The 20,154-nt window shown below is 53.8% G+C and overlaps 2 protein-coding genes across 6 annotated transcripts; one reads left to right on the forward strand and one right to left on the reverse strand.

Moving 5' to 3' along the window:
* Positions 1-325: 325 nt before the first annotated feature.
* LOC113841634 (uncharacterized) lies at positions 326-6,986 on the reverse strand. Of its 2 annotated transcripts, XM_038172359.2 has the most exons (12): positions 6,529-6,986; positions 6,244-6,305; positions 5,594-5,747; positions 5,092-5,348; positions 4,636-4,706; positions 4,138-4,226; positions 3,913-4,027; positions 2,738-2,864; positions 2,272-2,409; positions 1,819-1,961; positions 1,412-1,534; positions 326-1,128 (listed from the first exon to the last, which is right to left on the reverse strand). In XM_038172359.2, the coding sequence occupies exons 1-12, from the start codon at positions 6,605-6,607 to the stop codon at positions 1,011-1,013; spliced, it is 1,476 nt and encodes a 491-aa protein (XP_038028287.1). In that variant the 5' UTR covers positions 6,608-6,986; the 3' UTR covers positions 326-1,010. The 2 variants fall into 2 exon arrangements, with proteins under 2 accessions (XP_038028287.1, XP_038028286.1); XM_038172358.2 differs by having other exon boundaries at positions 6,244-6,647.
* A 299-nt stretch (positions 6,987-7,285) lies between these two features.
* Positions 7,286-19,756, forward strand: LOC119715166 (olfactory receptor 14C36-like). Of its 4 annotated transcripts, XR_011805340.1 has the most exons (5): positions 7,286-8,854; positions 10,185-10,308; positions 10,401-10,717; positions 13,534-13,646; positions 16,757-19,756. XR_011805340.1 is itself a non-coding variant. In XM_038172364.2 (3 exons), exons 2-3 carry the CDS (start codon positions 10,273-10,275, stop codon positions 11,381-11,383), a joined length of 1,047 nt encoding a protein of 348 aa, XP_038028292.1. In that variant the 5' UTR covers positions 7,286-8,854; positions 10,185-10,272; the 3' UTR covers positions 11,384-11,622. The 4 variants fall into 4 exon arrangements, 3 of the variants coding, with proteins under 3 accessions (XP_038028292.1, XP_038028289.1, XP_038028291.1); XM_038172364.2 differs by lacking the exons at positions 13,534-13,646; positions 16,757-19,756 and having other exon boundaries at positions 10,373-11,622; XM_038172361.2 differs by lacking the exons at positions 13,534-13,646; positions 16,757-19,756 and having other exon boundaries at positions 10,401-11,622.
* The last annotated feature ends 398 nt before the right edge of the window (positions 19,757-20,154 follow it).

Consider the following 20,154-nt stretch of genomic DNA (forward strand, 5'->3'; position numbering starts at 1 on the left):
CAGGGAGTTGCTGGACTGCACTAAGTGTGTTGTTCAGTGCTTTAGGGAGGTTCTTGGTTGTCCCGACAAGATGCTCGTGTTCCACAGGGAAGGGGATGAGTGACCCAGAGGCAGGTGCTGGTTGTCCCCAGGGAGGTGCTTGCCTACCACGGGAAAATGCTTGTACACCCAAGAAGATCCTTTGCTCCTCCAGGACGTTGCGTGATTTACCCAGGGAGGTGTTTCTCTGACCCAGGGCAGGATAGGATTTCTTCATAGAGGTGCTTCATCAATGGAGGGAATTCCTTGGTTCTTGAAAGATCTTCTGGGGTGACCTATTCAGGTGCTTGGGCACCCATGGGGTTATTCTACTGTTCCCCAGGGAGGTGTTTCATTCTTCCAAGGAGGTGCTTGGGTTCTCTATAGAGGTTCCTGGGTTCCTCCAAGAAATGCTTGTATGCCTTTGGGCGATGTCTTAGAGCATCAGCAGGAGATGGGTTCACAGCGGAAATTGTTCAGGTGAACCCACCTAGAGTTGGGATCTCCCGTGAGGTGCTGGAATGCCCTTGGAAGATGCCTGAGAGGGAAAAGGTAGTGCTTAGGTGTCCTGGGGAGATGCTTGTCTACTCCAGCTCAATGCTCACGTGTCCTGCAGGAAGTATTTCTGATTTCAAGAGGTGCCTATATTCCCTGGGGAGATACTTGGGTGCCATGGAGGGTGCTTCAGGAAGATGCTTGTATTCCCAGGGGAGACTTTTACTTTCCCCAGGGACATGTTTGGCTTCTCCAGGGAGTTGCCAGAACGCTCCTTGGAAAAGACGGCTTGATCAGAGGACTTGTGCCGAGGTCCTGCTAGCAAGACTGGTGGTCTGGGGAGATTGTTGGCTGCTCCAGGGAGATGCCTGTGTGCTGCACGGAGAAGCCTGGGCATCCTTGGGATGTGCCCGTGTGCCTAACGGAGATGGTGGTGTGAATCAGGGCAGTGCTTTGCTACGGCGGATGAAGCGACACAAGCAGTCTGGCTGTGCTCTTTATTTTCCATTCAGGGGTGGAAAGCGGGAGAGCTTCCCAGCCCCTTTGCTCAGAGCTCCGCTGCTGCCTTCAGCATTCCCAGCACCTTCCCCTCCATTGCGGTACCAGCATCTAGCGCTAGGGAGTCAGAAAGAAAAGAGGATGATCAGGTTGTGTACAGGCTGAACGCAGAGAAGTACTGCAGGCTTAGCTCGGGCCGTACACGTAGGGGTCTGCTTCCCATGAAGCTTCAAGGTTGCCGTCAGCTGCGACAGATGCCTAGTGCCCAAGCTCATCAGCCTGGGGCTGAGGCAGGGGGAGCGGAGGGCCCCGGAATGCCCTCTCTGTCCCAGTGCTGCCCCCACGGGAAGGACGGGCCTTGCAGCAGCGGGAAGCACCATCCCTTTCTGGAGATACTTACCAGGGGAGCCGCTGCTGCTCTTGCTGCAGCCGCTTTTCCTCCGCAGCACTTCTGAACACCCTTTGTTGACTGCGATGCGGCTCCAACCTTTTCAAAACTTGCAGTGCTCGTGGGGAAAGGTGGCTGCAACACCAGGACAAAGGGATCCCTCAGCCTCTGCCAGACACCCCTTCTGCCTCTCCCCTCATCCAGACCCTGCACCCACGCGGTGCCACGTGCACCCACCCTTTCGCCCTGTGATGAGTTTTAGGCCTTGGCGGTAACCAAGGTCATGCCCGCTTTAGGAGAAAGCAAAGGGTGTCATAGGCAAGCCCAGGACTCAGGGACCGGGCTGCTGGACATCTCTTGACATCGCTCAGCAGCTACTCGAGTGCCCCAGCACGTGAACGCAGCCGGCACACACTTACTCAGGCTGGAGGCTCTCCAGCTTGGCTGCCGCTCTCCACTCCTCTTCAGCGGCAGGGATCTGAACCTTCCTCCACCTCCTCACGACGTCCTTGCTCCTGGGCTGGGCTGGGGGATGGGGAATCCAATCATGTTGCCTGGTGACCTGATGCAAGGAGAAGACGCTCTCATCAGACAGGACTGGACACACGGGTGCTGTTTCCCAGAGGACCCCTTGAAAGGACCCTGCAGCAGGACCTGGGAAGCAGGCGACTCGGCACTGCCGGCCCACGTCTGGCTGCTGCTTTGATCCCTCGCTTTCTGCTGACAGCCTCTCCCTCACAGGGAGGAGCAGGCAAAGCCCTGCCCTGCGCCCTGGTGCCCGTCCTGCTCCCACCACCCTGGGACCTGCCCCCCTCGGAGCCCTGGCGGGGAGGATCGCTGCTCTTCTCAGCGGTGTTGGTCACGGCCAGTACCTGAGGTGTCTCTCGGTCCTCCCCCTGAGACCAGGCTTCCCAAGCAGCCATTTCTGCCCGGGCTTGCTGTATTCGCTTTTGGTACAAGGGCCATGAGCTCTTTGTTTGGTCCCACTGCGAGGACAGGTTCCAGACCTCCTGGAGGAAAACAAACAAAAAACACAACAGCAGACAGGATTGGTCTCAGCTGTTGGACCAAAGACCTCTGCCATCAAAGACCCAGAAAGCCCTCATTCCTTTTCCATTGCCCCTGGTCCAAATGAAGCGGCTCATGGCAACACGGGAGGCAGCAAGAGGCAGGGAAGGTGTGCGGGACACCACCTTCCATCTCCCGAGGAAGAGAAGAAGGAGGTAACAAGTGTGAAAATGAACGCATCCCAAGGGTCCGGCTTGGGATCGCTCCACACAAAGAGGCTTTAGTACAGTCCCAAACCGCGTGGTCATTGCAGCAAGGCAGAGCAGGTACCTGCACCGATCTCTGAGAGGCTTCGGGAGTAGGGAGCGCAGTGCTGGTGGACTTGGCTTGAGGAGCTGCTTCCTGCCTGTCTGTCTTCTTTGTCCTGGGGGAGCTGCCTGGACACGGGGGGAGCACACTGCAAACAGACACCGGGAGGCTGCATGAGCCCAGGGGAATTCGGTCTCCAGTCCGCGCTCGCAAGCTGCGTCAGCCTCTGCAGCAGACGGCAGTTCCGCAGCGAATGGGTGTTGGACTGGCCGCGTTCGCTTCAGCAGACACGGAGAGAGCCAACCGCGAAGCAGTGGCACCAGCTGCCTTCAGGAAGGCTCGCGATGCCCGTATCCAGGCCCTCTGTGGTGGCAGAAGGAGAGGAGCAGTGTCTTGTGCAAGGACAGGATCCTAGAGACACCAATACGGCCCAGCCGGGCTTATGGGTGGAAAGCAGATTATCGCTGGGGAGCCAGCAACATCGGAGAACGCCATCAGGCAAGGAATCACAGAATCACAGAATCTCTAGGTTGGAAGAGACCTCAAGATCATCGAGTCCAACCTCTGACCTAACGCTAACAGTCCCCACTAAACCATATCCCTAAGCCCTACATCTAAACGTCTTTTGAAGACTTCCAGGGATGGTGACTCCACCACCTCCCTGGGCAGCCCGTTCCAGTGCCTAACAACCCTTTCAGTAAAGAAATTCTTCCTAACATCTAACCTAAAACTCCCCTGGCGAAGGAGGGCAGGCAGGCCACCTCCTTCCCTCGGCACTCTCTTGTGCCTGCCACAAAGTCTGGGATATCGTTTGGAAAGAAACGTTTCCATCTGGTATCACAGCTCCTTAGGCTGGAAGAAGCTGCGGGGCAGCTGGAAGAAACCGCAGGGGACGTTTGCTCCCACAGACAAAAAGATGGACTCTTGCAATGTGGGGGGGCTCCTGAAGGGACAAGAGCTTCTGCAACACGGCTCTGCATCCAGCTCCCCCAAGGATCAGGGCCCTGGTGGAAAATGAAGCTGGCGTGCCAGTCTCAGGCAAACGTGCTGCACGCTTGCCATGCGTGGAGAGAGCGGCCTCCTCCGGGACGGGTGTCAGGAGCCTTTCTGAGTCCCTGCGCCTGGTGGGTCCAAAGGGGACATCTCTCCTGTGTGGCTGCAAGTGGCTCCTTCCTCCTTTCCCCCAAGGGTCTCACCTGGTGGAAGGCTTCTTCTCCAGATCTTGCTGCCTCGTGCCTGGCTCCCAGCTTCTCACCGTGGGGAGGGAAAGCTTCCGCCTCTCCAGCAGCTTGCCAGGATGGCACAATGAAACTAGGAAAGGAGGAAGCTCTTCAGAGCAGCCGCATGGGCACTGCCTTTTAAGCTGGTTGCAGTCAGCCAGCATGGGGCAGGGACCACCCCCAGACAGCACGGACCCTTACCTCCTCTCATCCTGCACTCTCCTGCAGCTTGCTGCTGCGAGGTGAACCGCACTTTGGCCTCTGGCCTTGTCCTCACAGTCAGATGAAACCTGGCAAACAAATGACACGGGCTTGAAGAAGGCTGGCCTCCTACCCGTTGCTGCTTGCTGGCAGTAATCCTCCTGGTGTTGCACGGGACATGGCATCCCTCTTCCGTCACGTTCACGCATGGGGTTTGTTGTGAAGCTTCCCGCAACACCAGAAAAGGTAGCCTAAATTCCCCTCCACATGCAGGCAATTCTCTCTGAGGGGAATCGCGGCAGCACGGGCACAAGAAGCACAACCGCAGTGCCCCTCCTCGCCAGGTGAAGACACTCGTAGCCGAAAGTCAGCATGAGTTAACCAGGACCCAGTCTCTTCAGGATTTAGCCCCGACTGGATGCTGAGCGTGGAGACCCGACCGCGCACGTTCCAAAGGAGGAGGTGGGAAGCCAAGGGCTGCGGAGGAAATGCACTCACCTTGGGAACATCTGGATCGCACGAGCGGTGGTCTCTCCACTCAAGGCAGTCGGGTGTGCCGGCCACATTCTCTGCAAAGAGACACAGACCTGCTGGAGGGTTTCTGAGGCACTTTTCTCAGGGCTCTCATTGACAGGAAGCAAACCTGTCTCCCAAGCCAAAAGAAAGCCTTCTCTCCAAAACCCTCCTCCAAAGCCTCTTCCATCCACCTTTGCTCTGCTCTGGAGGAGCATGGCAGAATATTGAGGCTGTACAGTAACGCTGCCAGGCCTTTTGCAGCGGCCAGCATCCAGACGCTCAGAAGAGCTAATGGAGAAAGCAGCTAATGGGGCAGGCGTGGGGAAAGGCATCTGACTGGCCTGCCGTGTCCAGGCTGGCCAACAGCGGTCGCATTAATCACCCTTCCACAGGATTCCCAAAGAAATTGAAGTAGCCCTCAAAACATCACCAGCTTACACTGTGGAGCATTGCAATGAGGTCCTCAGAGCTCTCCAGACGTTTAACACAGTCCGGATAAAACTTCATGCACAGGAAGTCATCCTCGCACGTCAAAACACCGATGTCCCTGAATGCAAAGGGGACGTGCTCCTTGTTCTTCAGGAGGCAACAGTACAAGATGATGGTCTCTTGCACACACTCCTGCACCACGTACAGTGGGAAGGAGGTGGCTTGCGCTAGCTGCAGGTAGTTCAGCGGCTCGACCTCGACGTCATCTGCAAGGAGAAGCAACATCCTCAGTGCCACAGCAAGCCCAAGTTGCTTGCAGCATTCCGAACAAGGGCCTAGAGGAAGGGTCGCTAAGAGAAACAGCTCCGGGGCCACGGGGTCTTCTGGGGGAACTCAAGCTCCACCCTGACCGTTGGAGACAATCCTCTGCCTCTCCCAGGCCTTTCCAAAGAGCAGGGAGAACAAATCCTTCCGGACATGGGGCAGGACGAGGGGGCTGCTGCCTTCTCACCAGGGAGGATCTCAGGGGGACAGTACATGTACTCCAGCCACCCCTCATCAATGTCCAGCTGGAAGAACGGTTTGCGAATCAGGAGCCGCTTTTGCTTGACGTGGAATTGCTCTTGGAGAACAGCAAAGGTCCCGAGTCCCGCAACCTGAATAGCCTGCACACAGAGAAGACAGAAAGGCTGAGGAGGGAGTTCTTGAGAGACGGGAAAAGGGATGACTCTCCGAGCAGGGGGACACTGCTCTGTGCCCTGCCTGCTCCTGAGGGACAATGGGGCAAGGTGGGGCACTTTGGAAAGCTTTGGAGAAGAGCCGCATCCTCCGTTTCTTCCATCACCCCCCTCCCAGGATTTGCCACCATCCTTTGGCTAGGGAAGAGCCCAGAGGTTTCCAGCACACAGCTTAGGCCTGGGACTGATTATCCTAGGCACGGACCCAGGATATTCCCCCATCTCTCTGCTCGCCCTCTCCACCCAGGCCGCAGGGAAGAGTGAAGCCCTAGGGTGTGCCAAACCCCTGAGAAGCAGAGCAGATCTGGCCTTGGTTTCTCTCCCAGCTGGCCAGTAAGCTGCTCCGGGCACCCTGGGCAGTCTCAGTGCACTGCCGTGCTGCTCGGGTAGGGATTGCTCTGCAGGGCCCAGGACACCAGCCCACCTTATCCTGCTTCAGCGCTTCCAGAATTTGCTCGGATACAGCATCCCAGATAGCCTCAGTCTCTGGAAAGCAAGGAAAAGACAGGTCAGGCTCCAGGCCAGCCAGCTCACCACCTCTTGGCAAGCACCTCACCCAGGCGAGGACACATGCAGGCATACGCGAGCCCCCCAGAAAAACACCATGCGGGCATTCCTGGGACATTCCTGAGAGGCCTGTGGGAGCTGCAGGAAAGAGACTGCAGGCTCCCTGGGCCACCCCTTGCGAAGGGGCTCCTGACACCCTTACCTTTGGGGGAGAGATTCAGGAGCACTGGGAACTGGGAAACCATATCAGAGGCGATGGTCACCCTCCAGCAGCCCTCCATCTCGCTTGCTGCTGGCCCTCAGCTCAGGACAAGGGATGCCCGCCCTGGCTCCTCAACCACAGCTCCTCTGCAAGGTGCCCCTGCTCCTCCACCCGTCAGCGAGGGTCGCCCAGTGCAAGCTTGCTGCCTGCTGACCCCACTCCTGGCCGCAGAAGGACAGCGCTGGGGAGCACCCAAGCAGTGCCCAGCAGGGACCAGGCTTTGCAGGGAAGTGCCGGCACTGCCGCTGCACCAATGCTTATATCCTGGTGATGCAGGACATCCTTCTGTGACATCATCACGTGTCATAAGAAGCCTTATGACGTCAGCAGCATGGAGACAGCACAGCTCAGGAGAGAGACGAGAGATTTCCCTTCTTGTCCTGAGAAACAGTCACCTCCCTTCTGCCCAGTTCATTCCTAGCGGTTCCTGGCTCATCCACCAGGAACATCTCCAAATTCTGACAAAGGCCACAGAGTAAAGGAAGTAGAGCGCTGGAGAAGTCACTGCTGTGTTCCTCCCCATTTTCTAGGCAGTTTGCTAAAGTCTGTCTGCCAATACTCTCCAGGGCTGCAGGCCTCCCAGGGTCTATGAGTGAGTGGGCCTGTGCAGTGCTGGGTGTAGGGCTGGGCCCCAAAACCTCATCTCTTTCCCTGTGCTGCAAAGCAGCTGGACTATGACATGCATTTTGTAGGAGGAGTGTCAAGACACGGGTTTTCCTGTTTGCAAGTCCCAGATCCTGGTGAACATCACCTAGGTCGGCCCATCTGGCAGCTGTGCACAGAAGATGCCTCCAAGAACCCATAGAAACCTCGGGAATGTTTGCACCCTGCAGTGTCCCTTTTCTGTGACAGTCTGAGTGATTTAAGGCCCCCAGGGTGACATGGGGTCATTGAAGTCATCTTAGTCCAGTGGCTTCCACAAGACTGTCTGCTTCTTCAGCCTGACTGCAGGCATTTACCTCTGACCACACTGCCACCCTGACTGGATCTGCTCTGACCCTCACCCACAAGGGCTCCCCCACTCTGCTGCCCATCCCATAGAGGAGCTCCATGCATCCAGACAGATCCTTCACATGGAGGGCAACCCCCTGTTGATCATCCCCGCCTGTCTCTTCTGAAGAATCTGCCCCCATCCAGCACAGCACCCCAAGCTGGGGGACCTGTCCCCCCACACCTCAGCAGCTCTTCCATCAATGTCCCAGCCCTGTGACAGCAGGCGGGGATCCAGCTCCTCCTGCCTGTGCCCCAGGCTGAGGGCATTGGGGCACATCTGGGCTGCAGCACCTCAGCTGTGGCACAAGGGCCAAACTCAGACTTGTCCCAGACCTTGTGCCAAGAGCCTGGGCATGAAGAGGCTTTCCTTCAGAGCAGAGATTTGCTGCCGTGGATGGTGGATGGGCACAAAAGGATGACAAGGGATCCCAAGAAGGGCAAGGCCTGGTGTTCCTGAGGCCAGAAGGAAACAGGCCTGGGCTGTGCCGCTCTGACAGCAGAGGGCCTTTGTGGTGTTGGTGCAGCCCTGAGGGCCAGTGCTGGAGCTGGGGCTGATCTTCAGGCAGGAGAAGGGGCTGCTGATTTCCCTTGATTTCCCCCATCTCCATTAATGATCCTGAAGCTGAGAAAAGGAGCTCACCTGCAGCTGCCCATGTTATTCACACCTAAACTGAGTGCAGAGGAATCCCAGCTCCCGTGGGTTTGTGGCAGGCATGGGAGGGATCTTTGTCCCATTCCAGCCCCAGGACAAAAAAACAGCATGAGATGTCTTAACTGACTCTGCTGAATCCCTTCCTTAAGCAGGGGGCTAAAGGAGTTACTTTTATGACCATGCCTGGGTGTCCCTTCATCAACTGGGATGAGAAGAGAAGACTGCTACAGATAATTGTTTTTGTGCTAAGAGAAATGAGCCTGCTGTCAAGAAGTGTGTGTGCCCAGGGGAGGGAGGGAAGCCCAGGGATCCCTTCAGGCTGTTTCCCAGCAGGTTCCCCTGCAGCCCCAGGGCCATGTGCAGGGAGCCTGGTGGGGGGCAGAGCAAGGGAGGCCTTGGGCTGGGCCTCTGCTGCTGAGCTGGGCCGGGCTCCTGGGCCCAAGGGGAGCTCCTGGCAAGCGGGCAGCGCTGCACAGAGACAGCTCTGCCCAGGAGCAGCTCCTCTGCACAGCGCAGCAGGCCTGGGGGCACTGCCTGCAGAGACACAGTGCTTAAAGGCAGGCAGAAGTGGCAGCATGCCCAGAGCTCACTGGGGAAGAAGACTTCCCAGCCCTGCACCCGGTAAGTGTCTGGCTGGAGGGCAATGCAGCCGCAGTTCGTGGAGGCAGGAGAAGCCGGGGGTGCAGGCAGGGGTGCCCAGGGCTGTGGTGCAGAGCAGGGTCCCTGCTGTGCCCCAGGGGCTGTGTGGCGGGGCAGGGCCTCTGCCGCCTGCCAGGCTCAGCACTCAGCCTGCCCGGGGAGCTGCCCAGGGCGCTGCGGGGAGAAGCTGCGGGTGGAAGGAGCCCCCCCGGCAGGGCAGGGTCCTGCTGCTGCTGGGAGGCTGCTGCCTGGGGCAGCCTGCTCACAGCTCCACAGCACAACCAGCGTGTATCTAAAGGGTCTTTGCGAGAGCCGGGATAAAGTAGGGGATTTCAGCTTCAGTCACAGCTTTTCTGAGCCTCCTGAACTTCCAATCTTCTCTACTTGCCTCAGTTGTAATAGAAATATTTGCTGTTAATTCCAGGAAGTGCCTGAGACTCCATGATGGCTGAGAGGTTACAAGGATCTTTTCCTGCCCCTCAGCCCATAGAAAGCTCCACCACCACATGTGCAGTGTCAGCAGGGTCTGTGTGCCCTGGGCTCTAGGACATGTCCCCAGCGAGCTGCCCCTGGGCAGAGCCCTGCTGCCAGGAGGTGTCTGCAGGGCAGAGCTGAGCACCCAGCAGGTGGGATGGGGGCTGTGAGCTGCAGGCAGGAGGCGTGGGGACAGAGACCCAGCTGCAGGCAGGGACAGCTGCAGGCAGCAGAGCCATGGGCAGGGAATGACAGGGAGCTGTTCCCAGAAACTACATGGCAGAAGGGAATTTGGCCACATCCGTTCCATCCCAGTACTGCTGATGCTTTCCATTGCCTTGACTGCCATCCAGCAAAGCCTCTGCCCCCACAGCTATGGGATCTCATGCTTTGTTGTCCCCATGGCAGCAGGACCCTCAGAACAAAGAACACCCTCCCAAGTACCGATGTCTCACTCATTTTCCTGCCTCCCTCACTAGGAACCCTGGGCCATTTTTCTGTTTCCCCTCCCATCCATCCTGCCCTTGCTGTTCCCCTCAGATTCCCTGGGGAGTGGGTTTAAAGATAGAGCTCAAACACCAGAATACTGAGTCATGCTCTGGATGTGCATCCCTGGGAGCAGAGTGCCCAAGCTATTCTAGCCAAAATGGCTCTGGTCCCAGCCTAGTGCTGGGAAATAATCTGTCTCTGTTCAGGTCACTGTGGTTTATGAACGTCCAGCAGAGGTTTTCCTGGAGTTATCCTGCTGTAGGATGTTGAACAGCCCCTCTGAATTATAGGTACACTGCATCTGAATGAAACTATGAATTTAAGAATGGGTCACCACCTTTCCCAGCAGTGCTGAATCCGATGGAGCTCACGTGCAGAGGTCATGGCTCCAAACAGTGCTCAGCCAGCACAAACCGGAGCTTCATCCAGAAAGGAGAATGAAGATGCTGTTGAGAAAGCGCATATTTGCGGAGGTGGGTGAGAAGGGAAGGGTGTTGCTGAAAGGACAGAGATTTGCTCAAAGAAGTCTGCCCAAAGTTTTCCATGTGCTTTTCTCTTTGGACAGGCCCCAAGGCCAAGAGGCATCAGATGTCCAACAGCAGCTCCATCACCAAGTTCCTTCTCCTGCCATTTGCAGTCACACGGGAGCTGCAGCTCCTGCACTTTGCGCTCTTCCTGGGCATCTACCTGGCTGCCCTCCTCGGTAACGGCCTCATCCTCACTGCCGTAGCCTGCGACCACCGCCTCCACACCCCCATGTACTTCTTCCTCCTCAACCTCGCCCTCCTCGACCTGGGCTGCATCTCCACCACTGTCCCCAAAGCCATGGCCAATTCCCTCTGGGACTCCAGGGCCATCTCCTATGCAGGATGTGTTATACAGGTCTTTCTCATTGTCGTCTTGTTTTCAACAGAGCTTTCTGTTCTCACCATCATGTCCTATGACCGCTACGTTGCCATCTGCAAGCCCCTGCACTATGGGACCCTCCTGGGCAGCAGAGCTTGTGCCCAGATGGCAGCAGCTGCCTGGGGCAGTGGGGTTCTTTATGCTCTGCTGTACACGGCCAATACATTTTCCCTGCCCCTCTGCCAAGGCAATGCCTTGGACCAATTCTTCTGTGAAATCCCCCAGATCCTCAAACTCTCCTGCTCACACTCCTACCTCAGGGAAATTTGGGTACTTATGGTTGCTATCTGTTTAGCATTTGGCTGTTTTGTTTTCATTCTTTTTTCCTATGTGTGGATCTTCAGGGCTGTGCTGAGGATGCCCTCTAGGCAGGGTCAGCTCAAAGCCTTCTCCACGTGCCTCCCTCACCTGTTTGTGGTCTCCCTCTTTGTCATCTCTGGCTTTTTTGCCTATCTGAAGCCCCCTTCTATCTCCTCCCCAACCCTGGATCTTTTGGTGGCAGTTCTGTACTCGGTGGTGCCCCCAACATTCAATCCCCTCATTTACAGCATGAGAAACAAGGAGCTCAAGGGTGCTATTAGGAAAGGAATTTCATGGATATTTCTGAATGGTGATAAACTTCCCCTCTTTCTCCACAAATGACTTCCTGGATATAATTTGAAGGCCTGGTACTTGTTTCATTAAGAATATTGGTATTTTTATCTTTATCCTTAGTTTCATTTCCATTTATTACTTAGAAAAAAAAGGCTTATTATTCATCCAGCATCTCCTGAAGTATTAAACTGCGCTGTTTACTCTGCACAGTTTTTCCCTCCCTGCATGTCAGCATCAACTCTCCTTTAGCATCTGCTTAATAAAACAGCATCTCTCCAATGCACTGCCTGAAATCCTGCCTCTTCTTTCAAAGCTGGTGTCAGCAATAGGTCTGAGCATTGCGGTGGTTTCACACTGATGGTCAGCTGAATTCCACCACACCACTCTATCACCCCTGCTCCTGAAAGGTACAGATGAAGAAAATAGAGTTGGAAAGGGCTGCAGGGTTTATACAAGGTATGGGGAGATGACTCATCAATTGCAGTCATGGAAGCAGACCCTATAAGGAGATTAAGATAATATATTTACTAACAGACTGGAGCAATGAGAAAAAAAAAAAAAAAGTGAACTAAAAAGATATCCACCCTTCTCTCTCCTCCTCTACCTGCTTTCAGCTGTCAAAACCTGCAAGTCCTGGGCTTAGGGAGGGAGGAAGTGGGGGGCTGGAGAGGGCTGGTGGCTGCTGTGAGAGCCCTTCCTGAGGGTCCCACTTTGCTAAGGGACAATGGGGCGGCCAGGACTCTTGGGTCCTGATGCTAGGGCTGCTCTGAGCCCAAAGGCTGCTTTAATCACTGCTCTGCATATCCTCATAAAGATGGAAAATCCAGGGCCAGATTTCCCTGGGAGATATCAGATCATGTCCTGGGTGCTGAGATGCCATCCTTGGATGGCCACAGCTCTGGTGCTGAACCCCTTCCATTTGCCTTCTATTGTGGTTTTACTCTGCTAAGCAGCTCAACTCCACCATAACCTCTCTCTAACTCCTTCTTCTCAAAGGAAAAGGGGGAGAAAATATGATGAAAGGTGCTCAGGGTTTGTTCTCCTAGTAAGATCAGATCAGCCACCAAGTTTCATGAAATCATAGAGTCATAGAAGGTTGGAAAAGACCTCCAAGATCATTTGGTCCAACTGCAACCCCCTGTGTTGTCACAGTCACCAGTTATTGTCATGGGCAAAAATGAATGAGCGTAGGGAAATTAATATAATTTGTTGCCTATCACCAGCAAACTAGAATAGTGAGGAGCTACAAGCAAACTAAAACCCACCTTGCCCTCCATACATCCTCTTCTCCTTACACCCCCCAAATAGCTCAGGGGAATAGGGAATGGGGGCTGCGGTCAGTCCATGATGCTTCATCTCCACCGCTTCTTCAGGGTCACTATCTGCCCCTGCTCCAGCATGGGATCCCTCCCATGGGATGCCGTCCTATCCAAACTGATCCTGTGTGTGCTTCCCACAGGCAGCAGCTCTTCAATAATTGCTCTTACATGGGTCCGAACCGTGGGGTCCATCTGTCAGGAGCAAACTGCTGTCCCACAGGCAGCAGCTCCCCCCAGATCCCCAGATCCCCTGCTCCTGTAGTGGCTCTCCATGGGCCGCAGCCTCCTCCAGGCCACATCCACCTGCTCCACTGGGGGCTCCTCCACGGGCTGTGGTGTGGAGATCTACTCTGCCATGGTACCCATGGGCTGCAAGTGTTGTCCGTATGTTCATGCCCCGTTGGCCCCACCAATAAGCACGTACAGTCAGAATGCACACAAAGGTCTTTTAATTAAATAAGTAATTATAGAACTCTGCAGAGTCAGGTTTCTTGGTGAACTTTTGTAAAGCAAGCATACATCTAGTTTGAATCACCATTTTTTACACACAGCAAACTTGAGAAACTCTCTCTCTGGCTACTTTTAATTGGCTGTTTCAGCTTTCCTAACTTTCCTCTACTGAGTTTGTGCATTACAGAGGACCAGGCGCAGGGGGAGGAGGGGTATTGGGAGGCAGGTGGGGAAAACACCATATTCCACATTAGCATACATTACCATTTTTACTGGTGTGATTTTTAATATGTTAATGACCCTTAATGAGCAAAAGGTCAGTCTGGAATCTTCCTGCAGTTGTTTTTCTCCTTTTTGTTTTTTATCTTCCATCCCTTATCTCCTTTGCTTCTGATATCTCAAGGCTACCTGTCTCCCTGTTTTCTTTAGGTTTCACAGAATCTTGGAATGGCCAAGGTTAGAAGGGACCTCTGAAGATCATCTAGTCCAACCCCCCTGCCAAGCAGGATCACCGAGAACGCATTGCACAGGATAGCATCCAGGTGAGTTTTGAGTATCTCCAGAGAGGAAGACTCCACCACCTCTCTGTGAAAGTGTCACTCTCACAGTAAAGAAGTGCTCCCTCATATACAGTTGGAACCTCCTGTGCTTCAGTTTGTGCCCATTGCCTCTTGTCCTGTCACTGAGTACAACTGAGAAGAGTCTGGTTCCATCCTCCTGATGCCCTCCCCTCAGATATTTATACACATGGATGAGGTCTCCCCTCAGTCTTCTCCTCTCCTATACAGGCCCATTAATCTAATGTTCCAGTCCTCTAATCAGCCTAGTAGCCCTCCTCTGGACTCTCTCCAGTAGTTCCATGTCCCTCTTGTCCTGGGGAGCCCAGACCTGGACACAGGACTGCAGGTGTGGCCTCACCGCGACTGAGTAGAGGGGGAGGATCACCTCCCTTACCTGCTGGCAACACTCTTCCGAATGCACCCCAGGATCCTGTTGGCCTTCTTGGCTACAAGGGCACACTGCTGGCTCGTGCTCAGCCTGCCGTCCCCCAGGACTCTCAGGTGCCTCTCTGCAGAGCTGCTCTCCAGCAGGTCACCCCCCCAGCCTGTTCTGCTACTTGGGGTTATTCCTCCCCAGGAACTTTCCATATGGAGTTTGCTTGTTCATTTGTTTGATTTTCCTTTCTGGCTTTGTGATAATGTTGCCTACACAGAAATGCCCTTCTCCATTCCCTTGTATCTAAGTATTCCCATCTGTGTGATCCATGGTTTCTCTAAACAATGAAACAGGCTCTCTGTGTATTTAAACCAAACAAATCCTGGTCTGAGACCCATTCTCAGCAGATCAGGAGTGAATGGAAACTGGGGCTGTGGTGGCAATGCCCAAAGCCCTGCAGCAGCCTGCAGTGAGCACTGCCGTGGGGCCAGGCCAGCCTGGGAGGTGGACAGAGGACAGGGAGCTGGGAGAGCTGGGGGCCAGCTGGGCCAGGCTGGAAGCTGCCCAGCAGAGAGAAACATCTGTGTTGAGCTGGGATGTGCAGCCACGCAAGGGGAGGACACCCACTGCTGGCTTTGGGTCGTGTGGCAGGGATGGAAGACAGGCTGGTGCAGGAGGGAGGAGGCCGGGCTGTGCCCATCAGGCACAGACAGAGCAGGGAGGTGGCCCAGGGCTTTCGTCACCTGCAGCCTGTCTTGTCATCCATGTCCAGCACTGGCCGCTCCCCCCAGGTTTAGGGGTGCATTTGGCTGCCAGGCCATCTCCATCCTTGTGCCAGGCTCAGGGCCTGTGTCAGGGGAACAGCCAGCCCTGCTGGCCTCTGTCCTGGCCCAGAGCCCTGAAGACTTGGAGCAGGGCTGTCTGCAGAGGCTCCCGTGGGATGTGGATGGGTCAGGGCAGGGGCCGGGTGTGGCATAATGACCACACGGACACCAGGGTTCTTTTAGGATCTGTAACTGCTACATCTTTATTGATGACATAACTTCAGCTCTTTCTTACTGAGGGCCTAACTTCATCTCTCATATTGAGGACATAACTTCATTATCCCTTATCGAGGACAGGCTCCCTTCTTATACCATTCGCCCCCCAGCAGTACTTTTCCACTGACTATTCATTGGTCAACAACTTTGCCCTGCAACAGCAAACACCCAGCATCTTCCATGCCTTAACGGCTGGAGAACAAGCAACCCCAGACAACAAGGGGTCTCCTGAATCACCCTTCTTTGTTCCCTCTAAACTCTTTACATTCCTGATGGTCTCATCATTAAGAGTCCGATGTTATCACCAACCATGGGGCTTGTCGACCCCCATGGCCACACTCCCACAGCTGGGGGCTGGAGGGGGATGCAAACGCAGGAGGGCCATGGCAGGAGGGGACCCCAAGTGTGCCATTGGGATTGTAATAGCAGGAGCTTGACCCAACCCTGAATGTGCACTGCCATGTGCGTTGCCTTGGCAGCACGGCTGTGGGACCGTGTGTGGGGCAGTGGGGCTGGGACGCTGCAGGGATAGGGCACTGAGAGGGGCCATGAAGGATCTGCCAGGGGGTGACAGCAAGGACAGGCTCCAAAAAAGAAACTTACTTATCTTACCTTTGTGGTGGACATATGCTTTTAGGAAAGGCAAAGCTCACCTAGAGCTGGTGACTGCAAGGATATCAGGCCATGTGTACACAAAGACACAATCTTTTAAACACACATGGATGTGCACACGCAGGCGGGTATGGCTGAGCACACCCAGACCAACTGCAACTGGAAGAAGGCAGGACAGAGAGATGCGATCAGGTACAGGGTATCTGGAGTCTCTAGAGCAAGGACCAGACCTCTGGTCTCCACTGCTCCCCTCCATCTCTCTGTGCCGTTTGCCCATCGCTCACAACTCTGCCCACCAAGGGCACGTGAGATACTGCTGTCCCTCACAGCCCTGCCTGTACTCTGCTCCTTTCTCCCGCTGTGCTTTGTCACACCCAGCACTTCCTTGTGCCTTTTCCCACAGGCTCCCACCCCATGTCCAGCTGGCATCACTGCAGGGCAGCCCTCCCCAGGGCCCAGGCATCTGCCTGCAGCTTCCACAGCTGCTGCTCTTGATGGCCTCCTGAGGCCTGCCTGCTCCTGGCCCATCACAGTGTTGTGAGGAGGTGACCTCAGCAGCAGCAGCCCAGCCACGGTGGACAGAGCTGTCCCCTGCCAGATCTGCCGCCTGTGTCCCATGGGGTTTGTGATGCACTCAATGACATCGCTGTGTCTGCCTGCCTGCCACCAGGCAGTCAGGTCACTGCAGTAGGAATGGCATCACAACCCACCTCCCAGCCGTGTCACTGGGACTTTCCTCCACATGTCCCCTTTCCCCAGCTCCCAGCACTTCTGGGTTGTTTTCCTGATAGTTTGGGCGATATAAAATTCTAGAATCCCATCCACTTGCCTGTGAGTCTCCCAGTTATCTATATGTATGCAGTAACTCTGTATATACTTTTCCATTTACTTGCACATATATCTGTAGTTACAGATGGAGCTATACAAATATATATTTCTATGCATAGAGAAAGATATGAATATTCCCACCAAGAAAGGCAAATAATACAGTTATGATTGGAACAACTTTAGCCATCTGAAGCATTTCATGAAACATTTTCACTCTGGTTTCCTCTAACATGCAGGAGAGAGTGACATGCCATGGAAAAGATCCTCCTTGAAGCAATGTCAAGATACATGCAAGACAAAGAGGTGATCCGAGAGAGCCAGCACGTTTTCATCAAGGGTAAATCGTGCCTGACCAATCTGGTGGCTTTCTACTATGGAGTGATTGCATCAATTGAAAAAGGAAGATCAATCGATGTCATCTTCCTGGGCTTCTGCAAGGCCTTTGACGTGATCGCACATGACATCCTGCTCTCCAAATCGGAGAGGTATGGATTTGATGGGTGCACCGTTCAGTGGATAAGGAATTGGCTTAAACTCGCACCCAGAGAATGGTGGTCAATGGCTCTGTGTCCAAGTGGAGGCTGGTGATGTGTGGTGTCCCTCAGGGGTCTGTCCTGGGACCAGTACTGTTCAGTATCTTTATCTATGACATAGACAGTAGGACCGAGTGCACCCTCAGCAAATTTGCAGATGACACCAAACTGAGTGGTGCTGTTGATATGACAGAAGGAAGGGATGACATCCAAAGGGACTTGGACACACTTGAGAAGTGGGCCCATGTGAACCTAATGAGATTCAACACATCTAAGTGCAAGGTGCTGCACCTGGGCCGAGGCAATCCTAGGCATGAGTACAGGCTGGGAGAAGAACTCATTGAGAGTAGCCCTGCAGAGAAGGACTTGGGGGTTCTGTTAGATGAAAAGCTTGATGTGAGTCGGCAGTGTGTGCTTGTGGGCCAGAAGTCCAACTGTGTCCTGGGCTGTATCAAGAGATAAGCAGCCAGCAGGTGGAGGGAGGTGATTGTCCCCCTCTACTCTGTCCTTGTGAGGCCCAACTGTGTAATTGCACTTCTATTTGTCATTTCTTACCTATGTCAATCTTTTCTTGTATAGCTAACCCTTGGAAGGTGCACCTCATTGGAGGCAACTTGGATTTGGCTCACTGTTGAGGACTGTGGGGTTTGTTTGTTACCTTGGTTGGTGTTAGATGTTAACAACAAAACCAACAACAAAAACTGTGCCAGTGTGCAGCCAGTTGAATGAGGAACAGAGGTGGGAATGGGTGCAAAGGAGCTGTAACAACAACCTGCAGAATACAGTGTAGAAGTCTGGTGTAAGGAAAAGTGATGAAAGTCCCAGGTGGCTGATGAGAGAAGTGGTGGGGATGGAGAGCTGAGCAGCAAAGCTGACCACACAGTCTAGAACATCAAGGAACTGTTTTCTACCTCTCCAGACCTCCTTAGGAGGTAGATTGGATCCATTACAAATAAAGAATGATGCTATCCGTTCTTCTGAAAACTCTAAACTAATGGAAAATAATCTTAAATTAGGAAAATGCACCTAGAAATCTGGTAATTGAATACTTTCTCTATAAACTGCATTCTTGAAACCTCACTAATTAACTGTACAAGTCTGGAAGACTGGATGAAAATGGCTGAATTGTAATGAGCCCCATGGTGCATTTGGTGCTGTGTCCATGAACTTCAAGTAGTGAGAGGAGAACGATGTAACTGCGGGAGAAGTTAAAGTCAGAAGGAAACTGAAGTGTCTAGGAGCATTAATGGGCCCCAGTGAGGGTCATTACTGACAAAGCCTCCCCATGGACTTGTTAGAGCACACAATTGGAGGCCATGATTGCAGGTAGAGAAAGGCACTGGGCAGGAGACTCTGCTGCTGAGTAAAGGCCTTGGTTTGTTTGGTGAAGCAGAAAGGCCAAGCCCTGGCCCCCAGCCCCCGGGCAGGGAGGTCCTGTCCCTCGCCCATGGCTCAGGGCTCTTCCTGGGGCAGTGGGATGTGGGGTGTGTGATGCTGTGTGAAGGACAATGCTATGACACCTGCTGGCCTCCCCACTGGGTTGCAAGGAGGCAACAAGGCCCCATTGTCATGAGCACAGCATGTGTCCTCGTGAGCCTCAGTAGCAGAGACAACTGCCATAGCCAGGGGAACAAAGACCTTAGTGCTGCTGGGGCCTTGCAGCCTTGTCAGTGCTCTTGGTATTCTCCAACGCAGGCTGTCCTGCACTATCCTATCCCTGCCCCCAAATCGCCCTTCAAGCAGGTGTCCTAACCCATCAGCCTTCTGGTACACTGTGAGCTGATCAGACAGATGAAACCTTACCAGCATCTTCCAATCCACATACCTGCTGCTGGCCTTCCAGCTTCTCAGGGAGATGTGACCAAGCTGTGTGCCTGTTGCTGTCCCACCGTATAATCGGGCAGAAGGGACTTGAAAACCCACACCCAAGGCCTCTTCCTGCATGGGGTCTATCAGGCTCTGTTGTAGTTAGATTCCAGGGGCTGAAGCTGATTGGTTCAGTTTAGCAAAGAGCAGACTACATGTATATATATTATTACATTTATATATATATATATGTATAAACTAAGCAAGCTTTATTATGAGCTATTTGCATACATACAGACCCCAGGGTGATGACACTGGTACCGATGAGCATGGTGGTTTCCCCAGTCAATGATGTACTAGAGGAAGGAGTCAGTAGGCATACTGCTTGAACGGTTGTCCCCATTGAGGCAACGTTGTCCTTGATAGTGCATCACATCTCTCTCCTCTGGTGGAGTACTCATTTTATCCCCTCCTATCCAGTAGCTGTTCTGACATGTGGGGCAAACACATGTCACAATGGCCACCATGCTCCTCCTTGGTGTTGTATAAGCACGACTACAAATGCACATGTGCACCACTTGAGTTGGTGTTGAACTGGCTCCGCGAAAGTTGTTACTTCATCCATCATTATCTTCCCCTGCTGTCCTCTGGTCAGCTTTTCCAGCTGCAAGTGTCATGAGTACAAGCTAAGCCATAAACTTTCTCCAGCCTTGCCACAGTCTTGCCAGCATTGTCTCAATCATCTAATTGACACAAATTACTACGCCATGTATCACAAACTGCTTCAACTATACACTCTTCAGAGGATCTACTGTGTTCGTAGTAACACATGATGTACATGTATCTCTACCTCTGCTCTCTCCTAATTCCAAGATTTAATAAAGACATTCAACAGTGTTGGCGCAAGTGCTGATCACTGAGGGATACTGCTAGGAACTGTCTGACAGGAGAACTTTGCACCGCAGATGACACCTGGACCTGATTGTCCAGCATGCTTCCCACCCACAGCCTCATCCATTTGTTAAGTCCACATAGCACCAACCAGGCTAGAAGAAGTCTCTGGCAGACAATGTCAAAAGACTTCCTAAAATGCACGTAGACAGCATCCCTTTCTTTCCCCTCACCTATGGGTTCAGCAATCCCGTTTTTGTCCAAGTGCCTGGAGGTGGCTGTAGCTTGGTCCATCACCTTCTGAGGGACTGAGGTGAGGCTGACCAGCCTGAATTCTCCCCACCCTCCACTGTCCTCTTCCAGAAGAAAGGTTTGATGTCATTCCAAGTCTCCAGAAATCTCTC

Source organism: Anas platyrhynchos, chromosome 30 (assembly GCF_047663525.1).
Source record: "Anas platyrhynchos isolate ZD024472 breed Pekin duck chromosome 30, IASCAAS_PekinDuck_T2T, whole genome shotgun sequence".
NCBI lineage: Eukaryota > Metazoa > Chordata > Aves > Anseriformes > Anatidae > Anas > Anas platyrhynchos.